This window comes from Leuresthes tenuis, unplaced genomic scaffold, assembly GCF_036924035.1.
Source record: "Leuresthes tenuis unplaced genomic scaffold, fLeuTen1.0.hap1 SCAF_8, whole genome shotgun sequence".
Taxonomy (NCBI): Eukaryota; Metazoa; Chordata; class Actinopteri; order Atheriniformes; family Atherinopsidae; genus Leuresthes; species Leuresthes tenuis.
This window is the reverse complement of record NW_027325362.1, coordinates 9,305,637-9,324,893: the sequence shown is the minus strand read 5'-3', so window position 1 is coordinate 9,324,893 and position 19,257 is coordinate 9,305,637. Positions and strand designations below refer to the sequence as shown.

The following is a 19,257-nucleotide window of genomic DNA, read 5'->3' as shown; positions in this document are numbered from 1 at the left end:
CAGACTTGCGCAGGGCTTAGCCCCCCCCATATGGTGAGCTGTCACAGGGGCAACATGATGCTACCCTCCCCTGTGTGGGACCTCCAGCCCTCAGACTGACCAAGTAAACAACAACTGGACATGCAGTGATGATGTTGTATTTGTCTATTTTGGATGGGATATGTCTCCTAAATCTATGATGATAGCATCAATATAATCTACTTCTCATGTGAATTATTGCCGGGTTATAAGTCGGTATTTACACTTCAGTGATATCCCTCAAATCTGTTCGTCCTTTATGAAAAACATTGTTTTTGTCAACAAACTCCATTCTCATGAGCCTGATTAAAACAATATGACTTATAAAGAAACAGTTTCATGTTTACGGCAATGATACCGGTGCATGAGCCGGTACAAATGGTCATGTCAATGAAAAGACCATAATGTCTTTTTTTAAGCTTGTTGGGAAAGAAAAGTTTGAATAAGTTGTGATTACATCTTCCCCACGACTGTCCATCAAACATGGCATACAACACATTTGGGAAATGCAGATTGCTGACAGAAAAACATGACCGAGAGACATCTCCTCCCATGACAGCTATGTTTCTCACATCTGTCTCTCTGTTCCTGCCCACAGATGTTCCACAGCAGTTTGTTCAGAGACGGAGAAGACGATTCCTCCTGTGCCTCCCCAAGGAGTGTGTAGCCCGGGGAAAATCACATTTACACCGTTCCCGTGTTTCTTTGAGCAAGTGTGTTTATGTGGAAACAAAGGAGAAAGGGAGTTTGAGAGAAAATGTGTCATACAAAGGAAGTGAAGGCGGTGCAGACCAGAAATAGGAAGTGGCAGGTTTGCAAGCTGGGGGCCCTTGGGGGCCATCAAAAGCCTTGGAAGTGTGTGAGTGCGTGTGTGTGTGTGTGTGTGTGTGTGTGTGTATGTGAAGGGAGCCAACGCTGCTCTATCCTCTGGCTGTACTCAAACCGTGTGTGTTTTTGATGTTGATCTCACCCAGTTGTTGGAAAGCCAAACACAGTCTGTGCACCCAGATGTTGACAGATGTGTTGTGCACAACTTCACTTCCTCTGAAAACCGCACTCATACCCCCACCCCACACACACTCACATACACTCAAATACACACACACAGGAGAGGCAGTAACACAGTCTTCCTGTAGGCCCACTAGAGACATTTTTTCCTGGCTTACATGAGGTACTCAACAAATACCACAAAATTTCCCAAAATCAACGTCAGCCTCTGTGGAGAGTTCCTGAGGGATTAGTCTTCGCTCTGCTGTTCCAGATGTTCTATAACTGACTGAAACACACAGAATTTGTCTGATACAGATGTGTTTACTTCATGGGGTTTAGTGACAGTGAAAACAGACTAATGGGTCTCCCTAGTGGCCTGGAGGGGTTCTTGCAGCTGTGAACATTTATAGAGGAGCCTGACTGGGTTGGTTTTGATTGGTGGGACATTTAGTTGTCATTTGTAACAGGTCAAGTTGGTTGTGTTTTAGGGTTTCAGCTGTTGTTTTTACATCCAGCCCCTCTGTGCCCTCTTATGTCTGATCCTGTTTGTTATATCTCATCCTGTCCTTTACCCATGCGCCACTATCACACACCCAGTTCTCAGTATGATAACAGCTGTGCTCCCAGATGTGTTTCCATTCACATATACTTTCAAGACAATTTCTCTGCTGGTTCCAGATGTTGGTTACACATCAATCAATTTATTTGATAGATGGCTATTAAGAGTAAATCACTTTCAGACTTTTAAGGTTGAAAAGTAAACATCTCAACATCCTCAATGTGTCGATTTTTCTATGTATGTAACAATAAGAGACTCATTACTGACTTATATTGGTTAAAGGTTCAATATATGATAGTTACAGCGGCAAGCAACTATTTGCTTTGTGAGGATATACAGAAGCTGTGTAATAATAACCAACAAATTGATTATGTAAATTAATATGCCCAAGCCTTTGTTTATAGTGTTTATGGCATCTATCTGGGAATAAAATTTGTCTTGGTAGAGATTCGATTTATACTCAGATGGGTATAAATCAATACGTTTTTAATAAAATAAGTATTCTTTGGTTTCTCTTAAGCTTTCAACACTATTCAGACTTCTCTGCTATGTGAGAAGCAGCAGAAAATACAGGTGGATGCCTCTCCGATCACCTGGATTATTGACTATTTGACGAACAGATCACAGTTTGTGAGACTGCTGGTTCTTGTGTCTGAGAAGGTGGTTGGCATCGCTGGAGCACTGTAGGGGATCTTACTACCATCGTCTCTATTCACGCTGTACTCCTCAGACTTTGAGTACAACTCAGTCCCGTCATCTCCAGAAATACTCAGATTACTCTGCAATTGTTTGGTGTATCAGTGGTGGACAAGAGGCTGAATACAGGGAACTGGTCAGTCACCTTTTGGCATGTTGTGGGAACAATCACCTCATCTTGAACATGAACAAAACAAAGAGGATAATTGTGGATTGAAGTAAGACCAGGAGCAAACTGAACACTTATTCCATCCTGGGAGAAGAGGTGGAGCTGATGGAGGACGACAGACACCTGGCCAACACACTGAACTGGTAATGCCACAATACAAAGAGGGACAGAGTAGACTGTACTTCTGTCTTCCTTCCAAAAACAATATCATAGATTGCTTGTTCATGCGGACAATAAAAACCTATAACTGCATTGAAAAAAGATTTGTGGCCTCTCGTGGATGTGAGAGCAACTACATGTGAAGTCTACCCAACCAGGAAGTGACTAAGTGTGATTGTAATGTGTTGTAAACCAGTAAAATGGTAAATGTTGCAGATGAAGTCCATGTTCAAGGTTGGAATCGAACCATGGTCTGGATGAAGGTGGCTTCTTGTTAGCTGTATCTGGGATTGAAAACTTCTGATTCTTGTCGCTCTGCTGCCAGGAGAGATCTTCTACTGTGAATGGAGGGATCTGCAGTCTTCAGGTCAGGACACTATGAGCGTGATCATACATTTATACAACTTATACTAAAGAACATCTGAAACATGGTTTGTTTCCAACCGTGTGCGGGGTTTCACCTGGCTGGATAGTAATGTTTTCACTTGGTGGCAGAATTGGAGCCAGTGATTCAATGAAACAACAAACTGATAAAGAAGGCAAACTCTTTGCTAGGAACTGCTGTGCAACTGATTGTAGGAGGAATAGGAGTGCCCACACTGCTCAACATATTGGACAAAACTGCCCACCTTCTACTCAATATACTGACTGAACAACACTGTTTTCATTCAGGAGTTTCCTTAGCTTGGCTGCCCTAAGGACCAGTACTTGGATGTATATGTAAGGTTGCACTATAATGGCCTTTTTTTTCTTGATTTAACAAAGTATTATTCAGATCAATTTAATTATCTAAACAAGATAATTTACTTTTTATTCCCACAGGCAGGGACAGAAATATCTTTTATGGTGAATAAACTTTGAATAGAGGTCCTTATTTCTGATCCATTATGCAAGGAAACTGTATACTGTAACCCTGACATGTACAGCCAAATATTAACATTCCACTTGGCGATGGCAGCCCTCTTCTGGAACAAAAAAAGATCAAAGTTTTCCCCTCTCTCTCACTCTATCATCCCCCGCTGCTTCACTGACTAAACCACTGAGCAAAATCTACAGTGATGGCACCCAGCTGAACTCATGCATGCAGCTGGAGCAGTAGTGACAGAGAAAGAGTGTATGTGTGATAGAGAAAGACAGGGATTTAAAATGTGTGTTCACATTACACGGCAGAAAGCCAGGAGACGTTCGTGCCACTGATGTTAAGAAGGGGTTTTCTCGCTGTCCACTTGGCCTCATGCAAGTAACATCTGTCTACAAATCATCATCAACAACGTAAAGTAAAAACAAAAACAAACAACCTCACTATGAAATGTCTCATTCTTCCAGTGACAGCTAAGATTTTAAGACGTTACTGTTAGGCTTCAAAGCAAACATGAGAAGTACATCAAGAGCTTTTACGTCGTGGCTCAGCTCTCGCTCTGTCACTAGGGTGCAAAAGAAGTCCTACATTACCAAAGCAGGTACCGCTGAGCAGCGGTCAATTACATAATTGCTTTTATCCTCACCGAGAAATAATCCTGCCAGCACACGCTGGTTTCAGAGATATTGGAAATACAATGTCCTGACATAGAAGCTGTCCATGAACTTCATGAACAGAAATAATTTTTGCTCATAAGTTTCCAAGCTAAAAATGGTTCGTAATTTTACAATTTCAGAAGCTTGGCTCACAGTATATATTACTGTCATATCAGGGAGTAAAATCGATATAATAAGACACTAAAATGAAAACAGAAGGAAGGTTGAGATGCATTTGAACCAGATCTGACATGTATTTAGAAAACTCAGTGCTCAGGTTACTGCTTACATAACATTTGATAGAGAAAGGATGAGACTTCAATAAAGGCACGGCATGAAATCTGAGGCTTTGTGATGTATGTTAACCAACTGCAGTCTACATGTGTAAGTATGACATCTACGATGTGTAAGTAATAGTCATCTGGAGCAGAGCCAACAAGGAACTACATTTTAAATGTTATTCGCTGAAAGACAGGAGGATGTCTTTTGGGACATTGAAGAAACAAAAACTTTAAAATCATGGAAAATAACATAAAAATATAAAGTGATTTTCTGTAGTTCGAATACAGTTTCCAGCTTTAAAATCACTTGTTAAACTAATTACAAAACAGAAGAAGTAACTGTCACATAGGTTGTGTGTTCATACCTCTTACTACGGCTCATTAAGGCATCTTGTAAAGTATCGCCCCCTTCAAGCAGCAGGAGAAAAATAGGACTCATATGAGTGTTTTCACATCAGAGCAGACATCATTCTCAAGTTTAATAAGCCACAAAGACCTCACAACAACATAAAAGGAGGGACAGATGGAGCAGTTGGTTGCTGCTCTTTCAACCATGGGCCTTTATGTGAAGTGAGATTGAGACCAACATACGTCCCCATCAATGATACTTTTGTCACTTCATGGTCGGATTAAGGCAGTAACATGATTCAGTTAAGGTTAGAAAATGATCATTCTTTATACAACGAAACTCCCCTTCATGGCAGGCAATTTTCTGGTTTCTTTGATTCCATGTAAACACACCACGTTACAATGAAACATCATCGCTTTCTGGTTGGTTTAAAAAAAATAACATCACTTGGTTAAGGTCAGAAAATAATCATGGCTAGTGCTAAGAAAAACACTCGACCATGCCATCATGGATGCCATTTTTACACTTCAAAGGTCACATATCCTTTTAGCTTGATTATTGGCTGCATAAACAAAAGCCACATGTTCACTACACAAGAATGGTAGAACATTTCTACAGCAGAAAAGTGATCATACTAGTTTTTTAAAACAGTTTTACATAAAGAGTTTTGCCTGTTTAATGAAAATGAATGTCATAAAAGATACCACACATAATATATTGAATACAAAGCTAAATTCTGTATAAAAAGAGAAAAAGGTGTGGAAAGTGATAGCAGACTCCCATCTCTAAGAGATTTTACTATTATCTATTAGTCCTGAGATGAGTGAGTCAGAAAGGTGAAAATGCAGGAAGATACTTGACCAATCGGAAATGTTCAGTGCTGGAAGCTCCACCCTAAAGCTTCTGGGTAATCTTAAAAGTACCACTCCCCCTACCAGGGGGGTGAATTTTTTCCCCCGAAACTCAATTTAGCCTTGTGTTCCTGAGATGAAATGGAGCGAGGAAAAGAATCCTGTGAGCGACTCGAGTTCCTGGAAAATATTTCTGTGGTTGAAATGCAGCTAAAGATGTGAAAATTTATCAGTAAACTATAAATCTACACTACAGTATATATACATTTTAATTCATTTCTACCAGGGGCCTGTTGTGGTATGGTGGTTAACACTGTCACCTCACAGCAAAAGGGTTCCTGGTTTAAATCCCAGCTGTGGCCTTTCTGTGTGAAGTTTTCATGTCCCTCCTGTGCACACGCCATGTGTGGATTCTCCACGGCTATTCACGCTTCCCCCACCACCCAAAATAATATGTTTCTTAAGTAATTGATTATTCTAATCAAACTGACCCAAGGAGGGAGGGTGCGTGGTTGTTTGTGTCTGTGTGGCCCTGTGATTGACTGGCGACCTGTCCAGAGTGGACCTTTTGCAGCTAAGATTGACAACTCTAACTCTCCCCACAACTCTGACTTGGATTAAGAGGGTATAGAAGATGAATGGATTTTCCGACTTTTGGTCATGTACTTTATAAACTTACCTAAATGTAAAACAATACAAAACTATTGAAATAAATTCTTTAAAAATACATTGCTTCTGGATATCTGTACTGCTAAAAATACACGTTTTTTTGGTGTGAGGACTTTCTCATAGTAACTATATGTCAATGAACACATCAGTCAATACCAGTCAATACTTGTTTAAGTATCAAAATCTTTATAACTGTTGCAGATTTTAGACATTGACAGCATCAAATGAAAAAAGAAAGGTTTCTTTAGGTAAGAATGAAAAAAATGAAAGCTTGTGACATGACAAATTTTTTAATGTGTAAAACACATTTACAGGGTTTTACCAAAGTCTTGCAAACTCGGACGATCTGGGAGCTTCAATAATATTTTTGTGTATTCCAAAAATGCATTAAAAACTTAAAATATGCAGGACAGATTCATATTCTTTGTGACACTGCAAGCTTTTCATGTTTTGTTGTATGTCAAGAGAAGTTTTTGGTACTACTGATTGTTGACAGAAGATTATCGCTTTAATACACACAATACAATACATACAAGAGGTTGTAAGTATCATTACCTCTTTTGTGAAGCTAAACAATACTTTTTTCCACTCCTCTGGACCCAGACACTTGATTTTATAATAGCGCAGCTGCATATTGTTGAGCAACCTGAAAAACCAGACTGCTCCAACATGGGGGTAGACCCATGTATAGAAAAAGGGGGGGCTGGGAATACAGAATGATTTGGCGTGCTCTGTGATGTGTGTGTTTGCAAGAGGGGAGGGTGAGGAAACAGAGTGTTTTGGGGGTTCAACCTATCTATGAGGAGCAGAAGGTATTCATAAACATGTACACATGCACACCGCATATGTGGATGTTTGAACATATGCATGAATACAATCACGTAAACAGGTAGGAAAAAAAAGCCCATACATGCAGCAGATACACACATACACACAGATATACACACATAAATAAGAAGGAAACCTTATCTCTTCATTTGCACTCTGTACTTTGAACCAAGTGCATGTGGTAAAGTGCACTGAGAAAATAACTGGAAACACTTTACAGTGTGGCGCAACCAAATGCAATATCCCTGCAATAAATGACACCCTTTCCCTTTCTTGTGAAGTTAAGTTTTTTAAAACTGTGCCTTGTATCAATTATGAAGGAAATTTGTAAAGCTCTGTGACATGTGAAGATCAGAATATTGCCATGTAGCTAAATATATGCAAGCTTTATTTTTTAGAAGACAGTGATCTCAGGGTATGAGGTGATGTCACACATCACTGAGACATACTGCACCTCTTTGATTACATGACATCGAAATATTTTAATGGAGATTTGTTCTTTGTCCATCAGGAAATCTGAAGCAACAACAGCAAACAACTGCAACAAGAGATGAGTTTGTAAGGTGAAGCCTTTAAAAAAAAAAAAAATGTAATTCTTATCTTTGGTCATCTGGTGATCCGCAGACTGCATTTCACACCTGAGCACAAAATAGGTGACCCAGAACAGAACAGAGCGGAGCCATGCTGGACCATACTGGCTCCCAAGCTGTCCTGCTGTACAGCACACCTTCAACGCAGTGGCTGCAGCTGCTCTGTCCTGTCTCGTGTGTGCATACGTGTATGTGCATGTGTGTCTGTTCTTGTGTATGCATCCCCTGCACAGGGTCTGTCTGACCGCAGCTGTCCCTACCTTTATGCGGGTCTCCGGGGCAGGGCTGACCTCTCTCTCCTGAAGACACTTCAAAGAGACCAGGGATGGGGCTTAAGGGGCACAGGGTGCCAGGCCGGCCAGCATGGCTGCTGCTTCCCTGGGCTTTGGGAGCAGGGGAGCTGGGGCTGGAGTAAAGGTAGGAGGGGGTGGAAGGATGGAGCAGGGTGTGTGTTGCAGGAGGTGAAGGGGTCACAAACAAGAAGCGGTGGAGGGGTAGCAGCAGGGCAGAGACATGAGGTTATGGGATGGGGGTGGGATGTTCTCATAATCTAAATCTAGAAGTTTGACTTTATAATGGAGCGTGTTTGTTGTTCAACCTGGACAGACCTTCTGTGCTTCAGGGCCAACTCTGAGTGTGTGTGCATGAGTGTGATTTACTTGGCAGCACATCACCTCATCCAGAGGGAGTCATGGGCCCAGTGTGGAGAGAACTGACAGAGCAGTACACCTGGGGGCCACCATTGCATGGGGGACCCTATGAAAAAGACACAAAAAAAAAAACAGAGACGTGCAAAATAACTATGAAATCAAGATTCTAATTTTCAAAATATCCATGAAAACTAAAAAAAATCAGTGGTTCAATGCCAAAAATAATTTAAAAAGTGGAGCAAAAAGTGTAGAAACTGAAGGAAGACAAAAGTAGAAAAGAAAATAAAGGAAACCATGACAAGAAGGAATCTCGGAATTCACCAACAGGCACTTTGAAATCAAAATATCTTTAGTATGAGAGCTAAACTGTCTTCAAGACCCAAGAAAAGAAGACAAGTTGCTTTGATCTTTGGTACTAAGCCTAAATTGGTTGCTCCACCACTTTGTTCCCCTGTAAAATGTTTCAACAACTACTTTATGGGATAGTGTAAACTTTTGTAGCTCGATATATAGATATTAAATAGATTAATCAACCCTCCACTGACTTCTCCGGTGTTGATCAAATGTGTGGTTTTCAGCAACTGTTGAATGGAGTGAAATTAAACTTGCCGCACAAATTCATGTTCCCCTCATGAAGATTACCTTAACGTGCTGCTTTTACAGAGCGGATCTAATTAACAGGACAGACTCACTTTTCCTCTGCAAAGATCGCTCATAATGATGCCCCAAGAGTGCTCCGAGCCAATACAGCTGCAGTCTTATGCAATGCTTATAACATCACTGTTTATCCATGATTCTTTGAAATGAAGATTATGTATTACATCAACTCCAATACACAATATGATTTTTTTACCACAGTAAAAAACTACAGTAAACTGACCCGCATTGAAACTTGCTGCTGATCTGATAAAGCCCAGCTGCAAACATTGGAAAACTATTGTGTTAGTCTGACCAAAACCTGGCTTTTAAAATGCATGTAAACATGTTAGTTTGAATGAAATTGTGGAAAATTGACGCTCTGAAAGCCGGACTAACACACCACCTAGATAATGCTGCTGGAGACTGACTCATTCCCACCTGTGTTTTCCTGTTTTATAGCTAAATGTGTCAGAAATTGTGACTGAAAATCAGCTCTTTAAGATTACGTCTCAACTCCTGGTTGCTTAAAGGGGAACTCCAGTATTTTTAAACCTAGACCTTATTTCTGGCATGAAATACGTTCGTCTACTCACCGAGAGCAGTTTGGTGAAAGTCTGCGTCCTTCGGAAGATATTTAGATTCCCTGAGATTAATATAATGGAGTGAATGGGGGCATAAACGATGCAGTCTCTAAATAAGGCATTATCTGTCTTTATTTCACCAATACTTTAAGACGAATGAATGAATGAACGCGTACTACTAATTCGATTACCCTCCAATGTATGTATACTAGAACAAAGACGGTGGTCCAGTTCACAGCCAAGACGTAACCATGGCTCGACTCAACTGTGCATGAAAAACTAAACTAAACTAGCAAAAGGAAATGCCCCACCTATATATGAAATGGTTGAAACTGAGACACACCTTTAATAGCCTTGTATAGCGCACTTACTAGCCTGTTTAAATTGATAAACACCCCTTTTCGTGATAATTCCAAGAAATGTAGGCAGACTATGTTGGACATGCACTGTTGTTCTGCTGTACCTGTCACTGAAATCGGGTATTTTCAGTTCCAGATACAGCAGAATTACATGCATACGCCCTTTCTGAGTTACTGTCCAATGGTAAAACGTTTTTTTTTCATATGTCCAGATACTGAGGACACACAAAAAATTTGAATTTTGAATTTTTTAATGCATTGAAATAGACTGCAGCAATATGGCTGTGACCCCGCTGTATTACACAGCAGGACGACTGCTGATTGTGAAGTTTGTGGATTGAGGCTGTTGTTGAAGTGTGACAAATTCTTGGGACTTATGGGATAGCTATGTAGGCCATGTATGTATGTCCACCTCATTCATTCATACTGTCCAAACAGCAACAGTCTGTATAATGATGAAATGTTGTAGACACATTCATTCTGCCTTGGTGATAAATCCTAATGAAATATTTCTATTATGACAGAAAATATTTCAATATCAGCTTGATGGGTCGACAGAATATGTTGTTTTTTTTCCTAAACCTTTACCTGCCTCAAAGCAAACTCTTAAATGATCTTTTAATTCCCTGTATTGAATCTATGACAATAGCTGATTATTAGGCTCTTATTTTCAATAAATGTAGATTTATTTGGACTCTGTTGTGCTTATTCAAATAAACCTTTTTAAAAACATAAACATCATATAGATATTTTTTTACATTCCTATCACACTATGTCCTGTCAAATGAGTCCAGGACCAACGTTTCATCGATGAGCTGAACACTGTCAGCTGTTTGTGTGTGTGTGTACTGCATGTGTGTCATAGGCGCCCGTCTGGCCACATTAATAGCAACAGAAGGGCTCCCCTGTGTTGCTTATTTTGTTTTCAAGCTGCCTCTGTACATCCACCTCCGTTACCCCACCTCTGCTGCCTCCCCATCCCACACACACACACACACACACACACTGTCCCTTGCTGCTGGTTTCTGCTCAAACTCCCCCGCTGCAAAAGGCCAGCTGATGGCAATATGTGTACCTAAGAGGGGCCAGAATGGTACACACATATGTTATCTAACACATTAGGTCCACCTGTGTCTGCCCAGCCGTGGCCCCATAACTACATCCTCTGCCATTGCCGCCCTTCTCCACATGCGTTGTTATCAACAAATTAAGTTTCTATCCTTAACTTAAACCGATATATAAATTTCAAAGTGAAAATGTGAGCATATTAGTCAATTTCTAGTGCTTTTGAATGACCAAACCTACTGTCATTGTACACTAAAATACCCCTGTCACTGTTGACAAAGTAACAAAGAAGTGCACAGGAATTCAAACAATGCAGCGAATAAACAATCAGAGCCTTGAATGTGCACCAAACATTTTGGTGTACATTCAGCTGATCAGCTGTTGCGCAGAGACTTGATTCATGTGCTATGCAGCTGTCTGATCCTTCTGGTTGTAAAGACCACTAAAGAGACTTCGATGTAACTTCAATGTAAGGAGGCTGAAGGGATTTTTGACCCCACTGACTCACAGGTAGCTGTCTGCTTAGTTGCTCAGAAACTAGATGGCTTGAGTAAATATTCTTGACATGAAACATGTAAACGAGGAGATAATGCTGTTTGAAAATATTTTGTGGACCATAAAACCCACTATGAGGAAAAGAGGATGTAGACAGCCCTTTTTCAGAAAAAGAGTGAGCGGTTCTCCTTATAATAGAATACAGTATTGTAGATATAAATATATATGTATATATATATATATATATATCACCATACAGTTGCATGGATTTGGTCACCACTGGTCAAACATTTTATTAGTGTTTATAACAAAACAAGTAAAAGGCAACCTGACTTCCAGATGGCACAAAGTTAAATATAAAGTATTTATTTAAGATCTTTCACAAAATGATGGTTTTATTTCCAACTTTTATAGTTCAAAATAATGAGAAAGGAAAGTTTGAACACAACACACAGACATTACAGCTCATAAAACATATTTTGTGGCAGAGTATTTCAGTGGGAATTCTGTCAAGGCTTCTGCTGCTGTGAGATTCTTAAACAGTCTATTTGCAGATTAGGAGAGTCATAATAATTTTTTTAATACATCCTGACCAATCTCAAGCTAAAAGCTTGTCTCAGTTAGTCTTCAGTCAACAGATTTAATTTAAAGTTTAAACAAGAGAAGCTCATTCCACAGGCTAGGTGCCATTGCTTGAAAGGATGAACTCACCCATTTTTTAAAGCAATCTCGGGCAAGATAACCTTAAGGGTTGAGTTGAGGTCTACAATAATGGCCATTGAGAGGCAGAGATGGGCAGGTCCTGTTCCTGCCTTCCTTTAAAACAAGAGGACATACAGACTCTACTGAATGTGATGCACGTTAGGAGGGATTTATAAACAATTATACTCAGTGCTGATTGAAAAATAAGTAGACAGACATATACGTATATTAGAGATCAACTAATCTTACGCTACCTTTTCGTAGAAACAGCACTTTTGATCAGGGGCACCGAAACTTTTGCATGGCATTGTAATTTTAAGAAGATTTTTACTGAAAGCACATGCGCTTATTAAAAAGGTAGATAGAAAAAGGTTTTGAGTTTTAAATGATTTAACTGAAACACTTAAACTTTACCCACTTTTTACAATCTACATTTAAATGTCAGGGGAGCTGCAGATTCAAACAGTAATTCACCGTTTCACATTGTTATTTGAAGTGCTATAACTTTAATTGAATATAGGTGCTTTTACTTACAATATTTTCTATTGTGATCGACCTACTACTTTTACTTACGCGCATAATCCACCAGCATCAAATCTTCACTGCATGACATAATGTAGGCTCTGTGCTGTAACCAGAGGACCTAGTTATCTCGTAGATAAACCGCCTTAGCACCTAATTCTCGCGATACTTGGCTTACTAACCGACAGAGAACCACGGGATGTTGGAATGGGATGATGAGAGAAGTGCACAGTGGAGGAAAATCAGATGCCGAGCAGAAACCGTTGAAACTGAAAGCGGGAGGACAGGGCAAGGAGGTAGGCAGGATGCGTGTATGAATGCGTGCGTTTATGTGGAGATGGAGAAGTGGTGCAAGGAGGTTGATGCTCTTCTGAGTGACGTCACTAGTTTTCCTGCGAGTCAAAACAACGGTTGGCTGCGGTTAACGGTAGCTCCTCGCAGCTTCTCGGGAATCCGTTTGCAGCTCCAAACGATTATTTTTTCCCCGGCTCGTAACGTCAACAGCAAGCACTGCTTAGCTTTAGTTTAGCTTAGCCTGCAGTTCCGCATAGCTTTGCGTTACTCACTTAGGAGGGAGGAAAAGAAACAACCCTTAAGGTTTTGCGAGGAGCAGGTGCACGGAATACCACCGCACCTGTCGCCACAGGTAACACCGCAAGCGAGCAACGCTGTTGCGACAGTAAACATTACGTGAACCAAGCTAAAGCTAGCTTAATGATGTGGGTTTGTGTTATGATAACACGCCGCTGCGGCCCCATGTTGGACAGGACTCTTTGGAGTGATGCTTTGGGAGGTGACATACAGTTTGCGCCCCTTGTCTATTGTTGATTGGAAAAGCGGTAGTTTGAACAAATTTTGAATGTTTTAATAAGATCTGTTTTCCTCCACAATGCGTGTAAGATGCTTCCGTTTTACCGACAGTTATCACCGTGACGTAAGCGATGCGGTGACGGGTCCTGCATGACTTAATCATTTATGATCTTCTGAGCAGCATAGAGAAACGTTAAAGCTGTGGCGTACATCCTACCAGTTAAACTGACTCGCAACAAGACACCTGAAATTTTTTACGTTTCTCCGTATCTTGTTGATTTTCATACCTGTGGTGGAGAGAGCAAACTACATTAGGCCTGGCCTCATTTGACTGCACAAATGACCACGTGTGTGTGTATCACACTCATGGCAGAGACGGATAACTTTCAGAATAATGTTGTTGATGGTGCTGCTCTCTTATTACTTGTTCTTTTGATTACTGATTTGACTTTTTGTGAATCAGCAGAATTGGGATGGTAGCCTAGAGGTTTCACATTCTTACACAGCTATTGTTTGCCAAAATAGGAAGTCCTATTTTGCTATACATAACTTATCTAATTTGTTTAACCAGAATTTGCATCACACACCCACAATAGTTTCTTGCACATCACACGGAGCTACAAGTTATTTAATATAATTTACTTAAATGCCAGATGCTTGAAAGTGTCCAATACTACATCCCTCATCCCAAGTTGAGAGATTATTATGTTTTGTTTTATTAAAAAGAAAGAAACAAAAGATATTCAACTTCGATTATTTATATAAAATACTCTAATTGTAGAGATTAGCATGGCATCTTTTGTGTCTTTACCTTATAAAAATCAAACCGTTTGCTATTAATTGTTTAGTGGTGACACCAGCATTCGCGCAGATGTTGCCCCATGATGCTTCAAAGAAGACAGAGGCAGCATAGTGCTGTATATAGGCACTTTCAAATGGCATGCTGGCTTCACAGAATCAGAAGCGTGACGACTGCGTCAGTGTGTAGAGCGTCGTGGTCTCCCACACCAACTCTCCCTTGCACACAGACCTCGATTTGGCTCTATGATTAGTCCCAGTACAACAACGTTATTCCTTTAGAATGTCTTTGCATTTTCCAAAAGCAAACAAAGAGGTGCACTGAAGACAAAACAGTGCGGCCTTGAATGGGCTTTTGTGAAAAGCAGTTAGTTTTCTCCGTCAGTGGATACGCATGATGCCTGCGCTGTGACGGCACTCACCACCCAGTACACACCAACGCTCTTAACACACAGATGAAAGCAGACTTCAATATAGATTAATCCATGTAAGATATTGGTTTAGATAGCGAGGTATTTATCGAATTTGCATTAGATTAATACAAAAATGAGTTAGAAACACATGGTTCCTGTGTTCACATGGTTTAAGACTTGAGATCCTGCCAAAGGCTGCCTTTCATTAAAGGAGGAAGATTCACTGAAGCTGATGTCAGCCAGAGTTTGAATGAGGCCAATGATTGGGGTGAGGAGACGTGAGGTGAGGTGAGGTAAGATGTAGTAAGATGTGCTGACCCGTCTGGACAAGAGGATTGTTGTAATGGCCTCTCTTTTGGAGTGGATTTGCCATGGAATGATAGCCTGTTGAATCTACTTATATTTCACTATCATGTCCTTCTTTTCTGTGAATGATTTTTACAGAAACTGTGTTTGTACAAGTTTATAGATTCTCTTCCTCTGAGGCTTTAGTACATGACAGAACAGATGGATATATATATAATATATATGTTATGTATATTTCTATGAGATAACATTGATGAAACATTTAGCTGACCTTCCTCTAAAAATGGTTGGAGGTTATTTAGGTCTCAAGCTTGGAAACTTTTGATGTAGTCTCTTTTTTTCTTTTTTTTTTTTTTTAAGTACAGGATTATAGCTTATAAGTGGTTTAAGCTGACCTCCTCAGTGGGGATAATACAGTGTTGTCCTGTGTTACTCTAGATCATTAGTCAAATTTCTTTCTCTTATTCTTTTGCTCTTAAGTTAGCATATATGAATATGAAGTCAAGAAATGGCTTGTACTGTACGTGTACTTAGGTGTGGGTCATACATAATGGGAGTCATTTTGCTTGTGTCATTCCTTTACCAGTTTCTGTTTTTCAAAGACGAAGTGGGAGGGACTCCCCCCTTTTTGTCTGTAGGCAGAAGTCCCATTCATATTTCCCCAAGGCTACATTACTCACAGTTGGATCACCTCTACAGCTTGGATCAGAACAACACTTTCCTGATTAAAAACAAAAGCTAATGGAGATGAGGGAAGGTTCTCGGAATATTTTGGGAAATTGTTGGTGATTTCAGCTACTTTGGAAAAGTTGTTCTGCTCTCCATCGTACTGACGAATTTCCTGCCGTTCCACTGAAAACTTGTGACTCAGTCTTGTTTTATGGTAGTAGTCGTCAAAGCTTGTGGGCATTGCTGTATGCAAGACCTGTGTGCTGTCAAACTCCATAATTAAAACATGAATTTATAGAAATCTGTTTGATGGTCACATTAGAGTTTTTCTCCTTTGACTCGTTCTCCTCATGCCTCCTTTGACTCCACGTTTCTTTTACAGTTTACAAGAATGTTGTCTGTCAGGTGCTTCCTCTGTCATGGCAGTACATGCATCGCCATAGCAACAAGCTCTCTTCTCTTCTCTTCTCTTCTCTTCTCTTCTCTTCTCTTCTCTTCTCTTCTCTTCTCTTCTCTTCTCTTCTCTTCTCTTCTCTTCTCTTCTCTTCTCTTCTCTTCTCTTCTCTTCTCTTCTCTTCTCTTCTCTTCTCTTCTCTTCTCTTCTCTTCTCTTCTCTTCTTACCACTTAGTGCTATCTAGGCTGTGGCTGTCCAGATTAAGGTTAAAGCTAACTGAAGCTTCATTAAATAACAATAAAGCTTAATCCATCGTCGTATAGTGTCTATAAAAAGAATTTGATCCCCTTGAATGTGATTACTATGGCTGAATGTCATTTATATATTTTTTATTAATTGGTGCATATACAAAAACCTCTTGTAAAATACCTCTTCTAACTTTATAGCTTAGGTAGACGAATAGGATTTAGGCTTTGGTTCCTACAGAAAGGAAAAAAATTCAATAGATGAATTTTCAAGGATCAGATGTGGTCTAAACACATGTCGGTGTACAATAAACAAGCATAAAAACTGCATAGTTGTTGAAAACTGGGAAATAATTGTGTGGTTGTTGGTAATAATAGTGTAGTGGGAAAAGAAATAAGTGTTGCACAAATCTTCATTTGTTCACCTGGTTTGCAGCTGGTCACGATTCTGCTGTCTCAACATAAAAAACCTACAAGGGTGTATATGTCTGTGGGTGTGTTCCAGCCTTCGCTCTGACGCTGCAGTCCCTCCAAGTGTCTGCAGCAGTGCAGACACTAGCTGATCTGAATACTGATTTAGAGGGCTACGACTCCGGCCTCATCGCCACAGTGCTGATCTCCATTCAAGCTGAGCGGCGTAGGGCTTTTGCGTGTTGTGTAATACAGTGTAGTAGGGGTGCATTTGAGGTGAACGCTGCAGCTATGCAGACAGAGAGGAGGTAGACGATGGAGAGGTGCAGCGATTTCCAGAGAGAAAAAGTGTGAGAGCATCCCCAACTGCCGTTGCTGCTATTTTTAACTAAGCTCTACTCCACAGTCCTGAGATGCTCTCCCACCTCCCACACAGACAGACAAATCAGCCTACACGCACAACCACACACTAACAAAATAATTCAACATGCAGAAATACATTGAACACTGACAGGGAGACTGTGTTTTATTCTCAACATTTGCTAACCACAAAAAATTTACATGAATGAAGCAACGGTGGAGCTTAGAGATATTGCTTTGGCAATCAAGGTCAGTTTTTACTTCAGCAAAAGCTCTGCAATAATTCATCCTGTTTATCAGAGAGAGTGTTGGCGATTAAAAGAGGAACTGGGTGTATGATTGGGTGTGGGGAGAGCAGAGGAAGCATTTGTTCTCACAATAACAAGTTGTTTGTCTTGTCAGTTATTGTGAAAGGGTTTCAGAGGGGAGAGAAAGAAGCAGAGGAGGAGAAAAATAAATCCATGCCTTCTTTTTTCTTATGTTTTTTTTTTTCTCTTTTCACTTCCTTCCAGGCTGAGTCACTTCTGGTGAGGAGGAAGGTCTGGAGAGTGAACACGAGAGAAGGAGGAGGAGGTGGAGGAGGAGGAGGAGGGGGAGAAAAAGAAAAAGAAGAAGAAGAAGAAGGGAGGGAGGCAGGGAGATAAGCCACAACAGGAAGCAAAACGACACACGCGCGTAGACATACACGCCTCGTGTTTGTGTGGGTCTGAGAGAGCGACTGCGCGAACTAGAGGGTGAACGGGAAAGGAAGGGAGGGAGAGTGACGCGGAGGCTGGGAGAGCCGGCCCCCCTCCTCTCCTCCTCTCCCTCTCTTTCTCTCCTCTCCTCCTCTCCTCCCCTCCTCCCTCTCTCTCTGTGTGGAGCAGGCGTGTAGCGGCATCAGACTCGGCGTGAAGGAACCATGAGCGATGTCACCATCGTTAGAGAGGGATGGCTCCAGAAACGGGGTAAGTACATCCACAACCTCTTGTTCTATTCCCCTCCACTGTGCATCTCTTCCCTCTTCTTCTCCTCTGCCTCTTGTCTAGACTGAGGGCCTGGTCATGTCTGTCCACATGTGCCGGTTGGAGGATGTAAGTGTGTTTGCAATTGAGTGTGTGACTGATCACATGGATGTCAGATTATCTAGTGTCAAAAGTGTACCCTGTACTTGTGTGTTTACCCCCACAGCGATGTCTTTGAACCTGGCTGGATGTATGCTTGCTAAACCTCTATGTGCGGTGTGTGTATGGGTATGTACATGTGTGCTGTTACTGTAGTAACATCTATCAGACCCCTAGTTACACTGCTGGTGCAGTGTCCTGTCATGAAAGTGTTTCTACTAGAAATCGGGTTATTTCTGCACTCTGAAGCAGTTTTAAACACAGTTGTGTCTTAAGTTCAGAGGAGTTCCTAAATGGTGTCATTGAGAGTCATATGACCTGGGTTTGAGGGGGCCGTTGAAGTTGAGAGGCATAGTGACAACACATCCTGTTTACAACCTGATGAGTGAGAAATGGGGAAAATTTGTAAAAGCTGAAGAGCTTTTCGCAAAAATAGTAATTCCCTATTCTCAGACCCTCACAGCTTAGTGTCTGCTCAGGGAGTTTGCTTCAACAGGTGAAAACTAGTTTGTATTGGGGCCAAGCTGAGCCGGAAGGTGCCAGAAAACTTATTCTAGTAGCTCTATGATATCTGCAGGACTGAATGGACACTTTGGGACTTTCTTTTTCTTATAAACCACAATTTCATGGTGTTGTGTCTGTTGGTGCTGATTCCTTCAGGCACAACTATAAGTCAATGTGAATATATGCATGAGTGTGTGTGTGTGTTTGGGTGAGCGGGGATTTCCGGACATTTAAGCCAATGAGCATCTTCCCTTTGACTGTGTGATGGTGTCCAGGAATGTGTAACAGAAACTGTTGAACAGGAAGTGACATGGATACAGAACTGACAGCAGGTTTCTGGGTAATGTAGGCTCATCCAACAGCACAGCAGGAGGACATGCTGCTTCTTAGTACACGGACCGGATGCTCTTTCACTCTGACAAAGACACATGGATTCACAAACACTACCAAAGAGGAGTGGTGTGTATTACTGAAGTAAAAAGGAGGGGGATCTTTATGTGTGCCAGCATGCCAGTGCGATCCTCAGTTGTCTTTGCATTTTAATAGAAACGCATCG

The 19,257-nt window shown here is 40.9% G+C and overlaps 1 protein-coding gene across 2 annotated transcripts in view; it reads left to right on the top strand.

Moving 5' to 3' along the window:
* The first annotated feature begins 12,874 nt into the window (after positions 1-12,874).
* akt3a (v-akt murine thymoma viral oncogene homolog 3a) overlaps positions 12,875-19,257 on the top strand; it is a 49,754-nt gene continuing 43,371 nt past the window's right edge. The window contains exons 1-2 of one of the 2 annotated variants that reach the window (XM_072390735.1): positions 12,875-12,983; positions 17,607-18,041. In XM_072390735.1, coding sequence (XP_072246836.1) covers positions 17,996-18,041 — 46 coding nt within the window. In that variant the 5' untranslated portion in view covers positions 12,875-12,983; positions 17,607-17,995. Of the gene's footprint in view, positions 12,984-13,166; positions 13,334-17,606; positions 18,042-19,257 lie in introns of those variants that run through there. The other variant, XM_072390736.1, reaches the window with a different exon arrangement.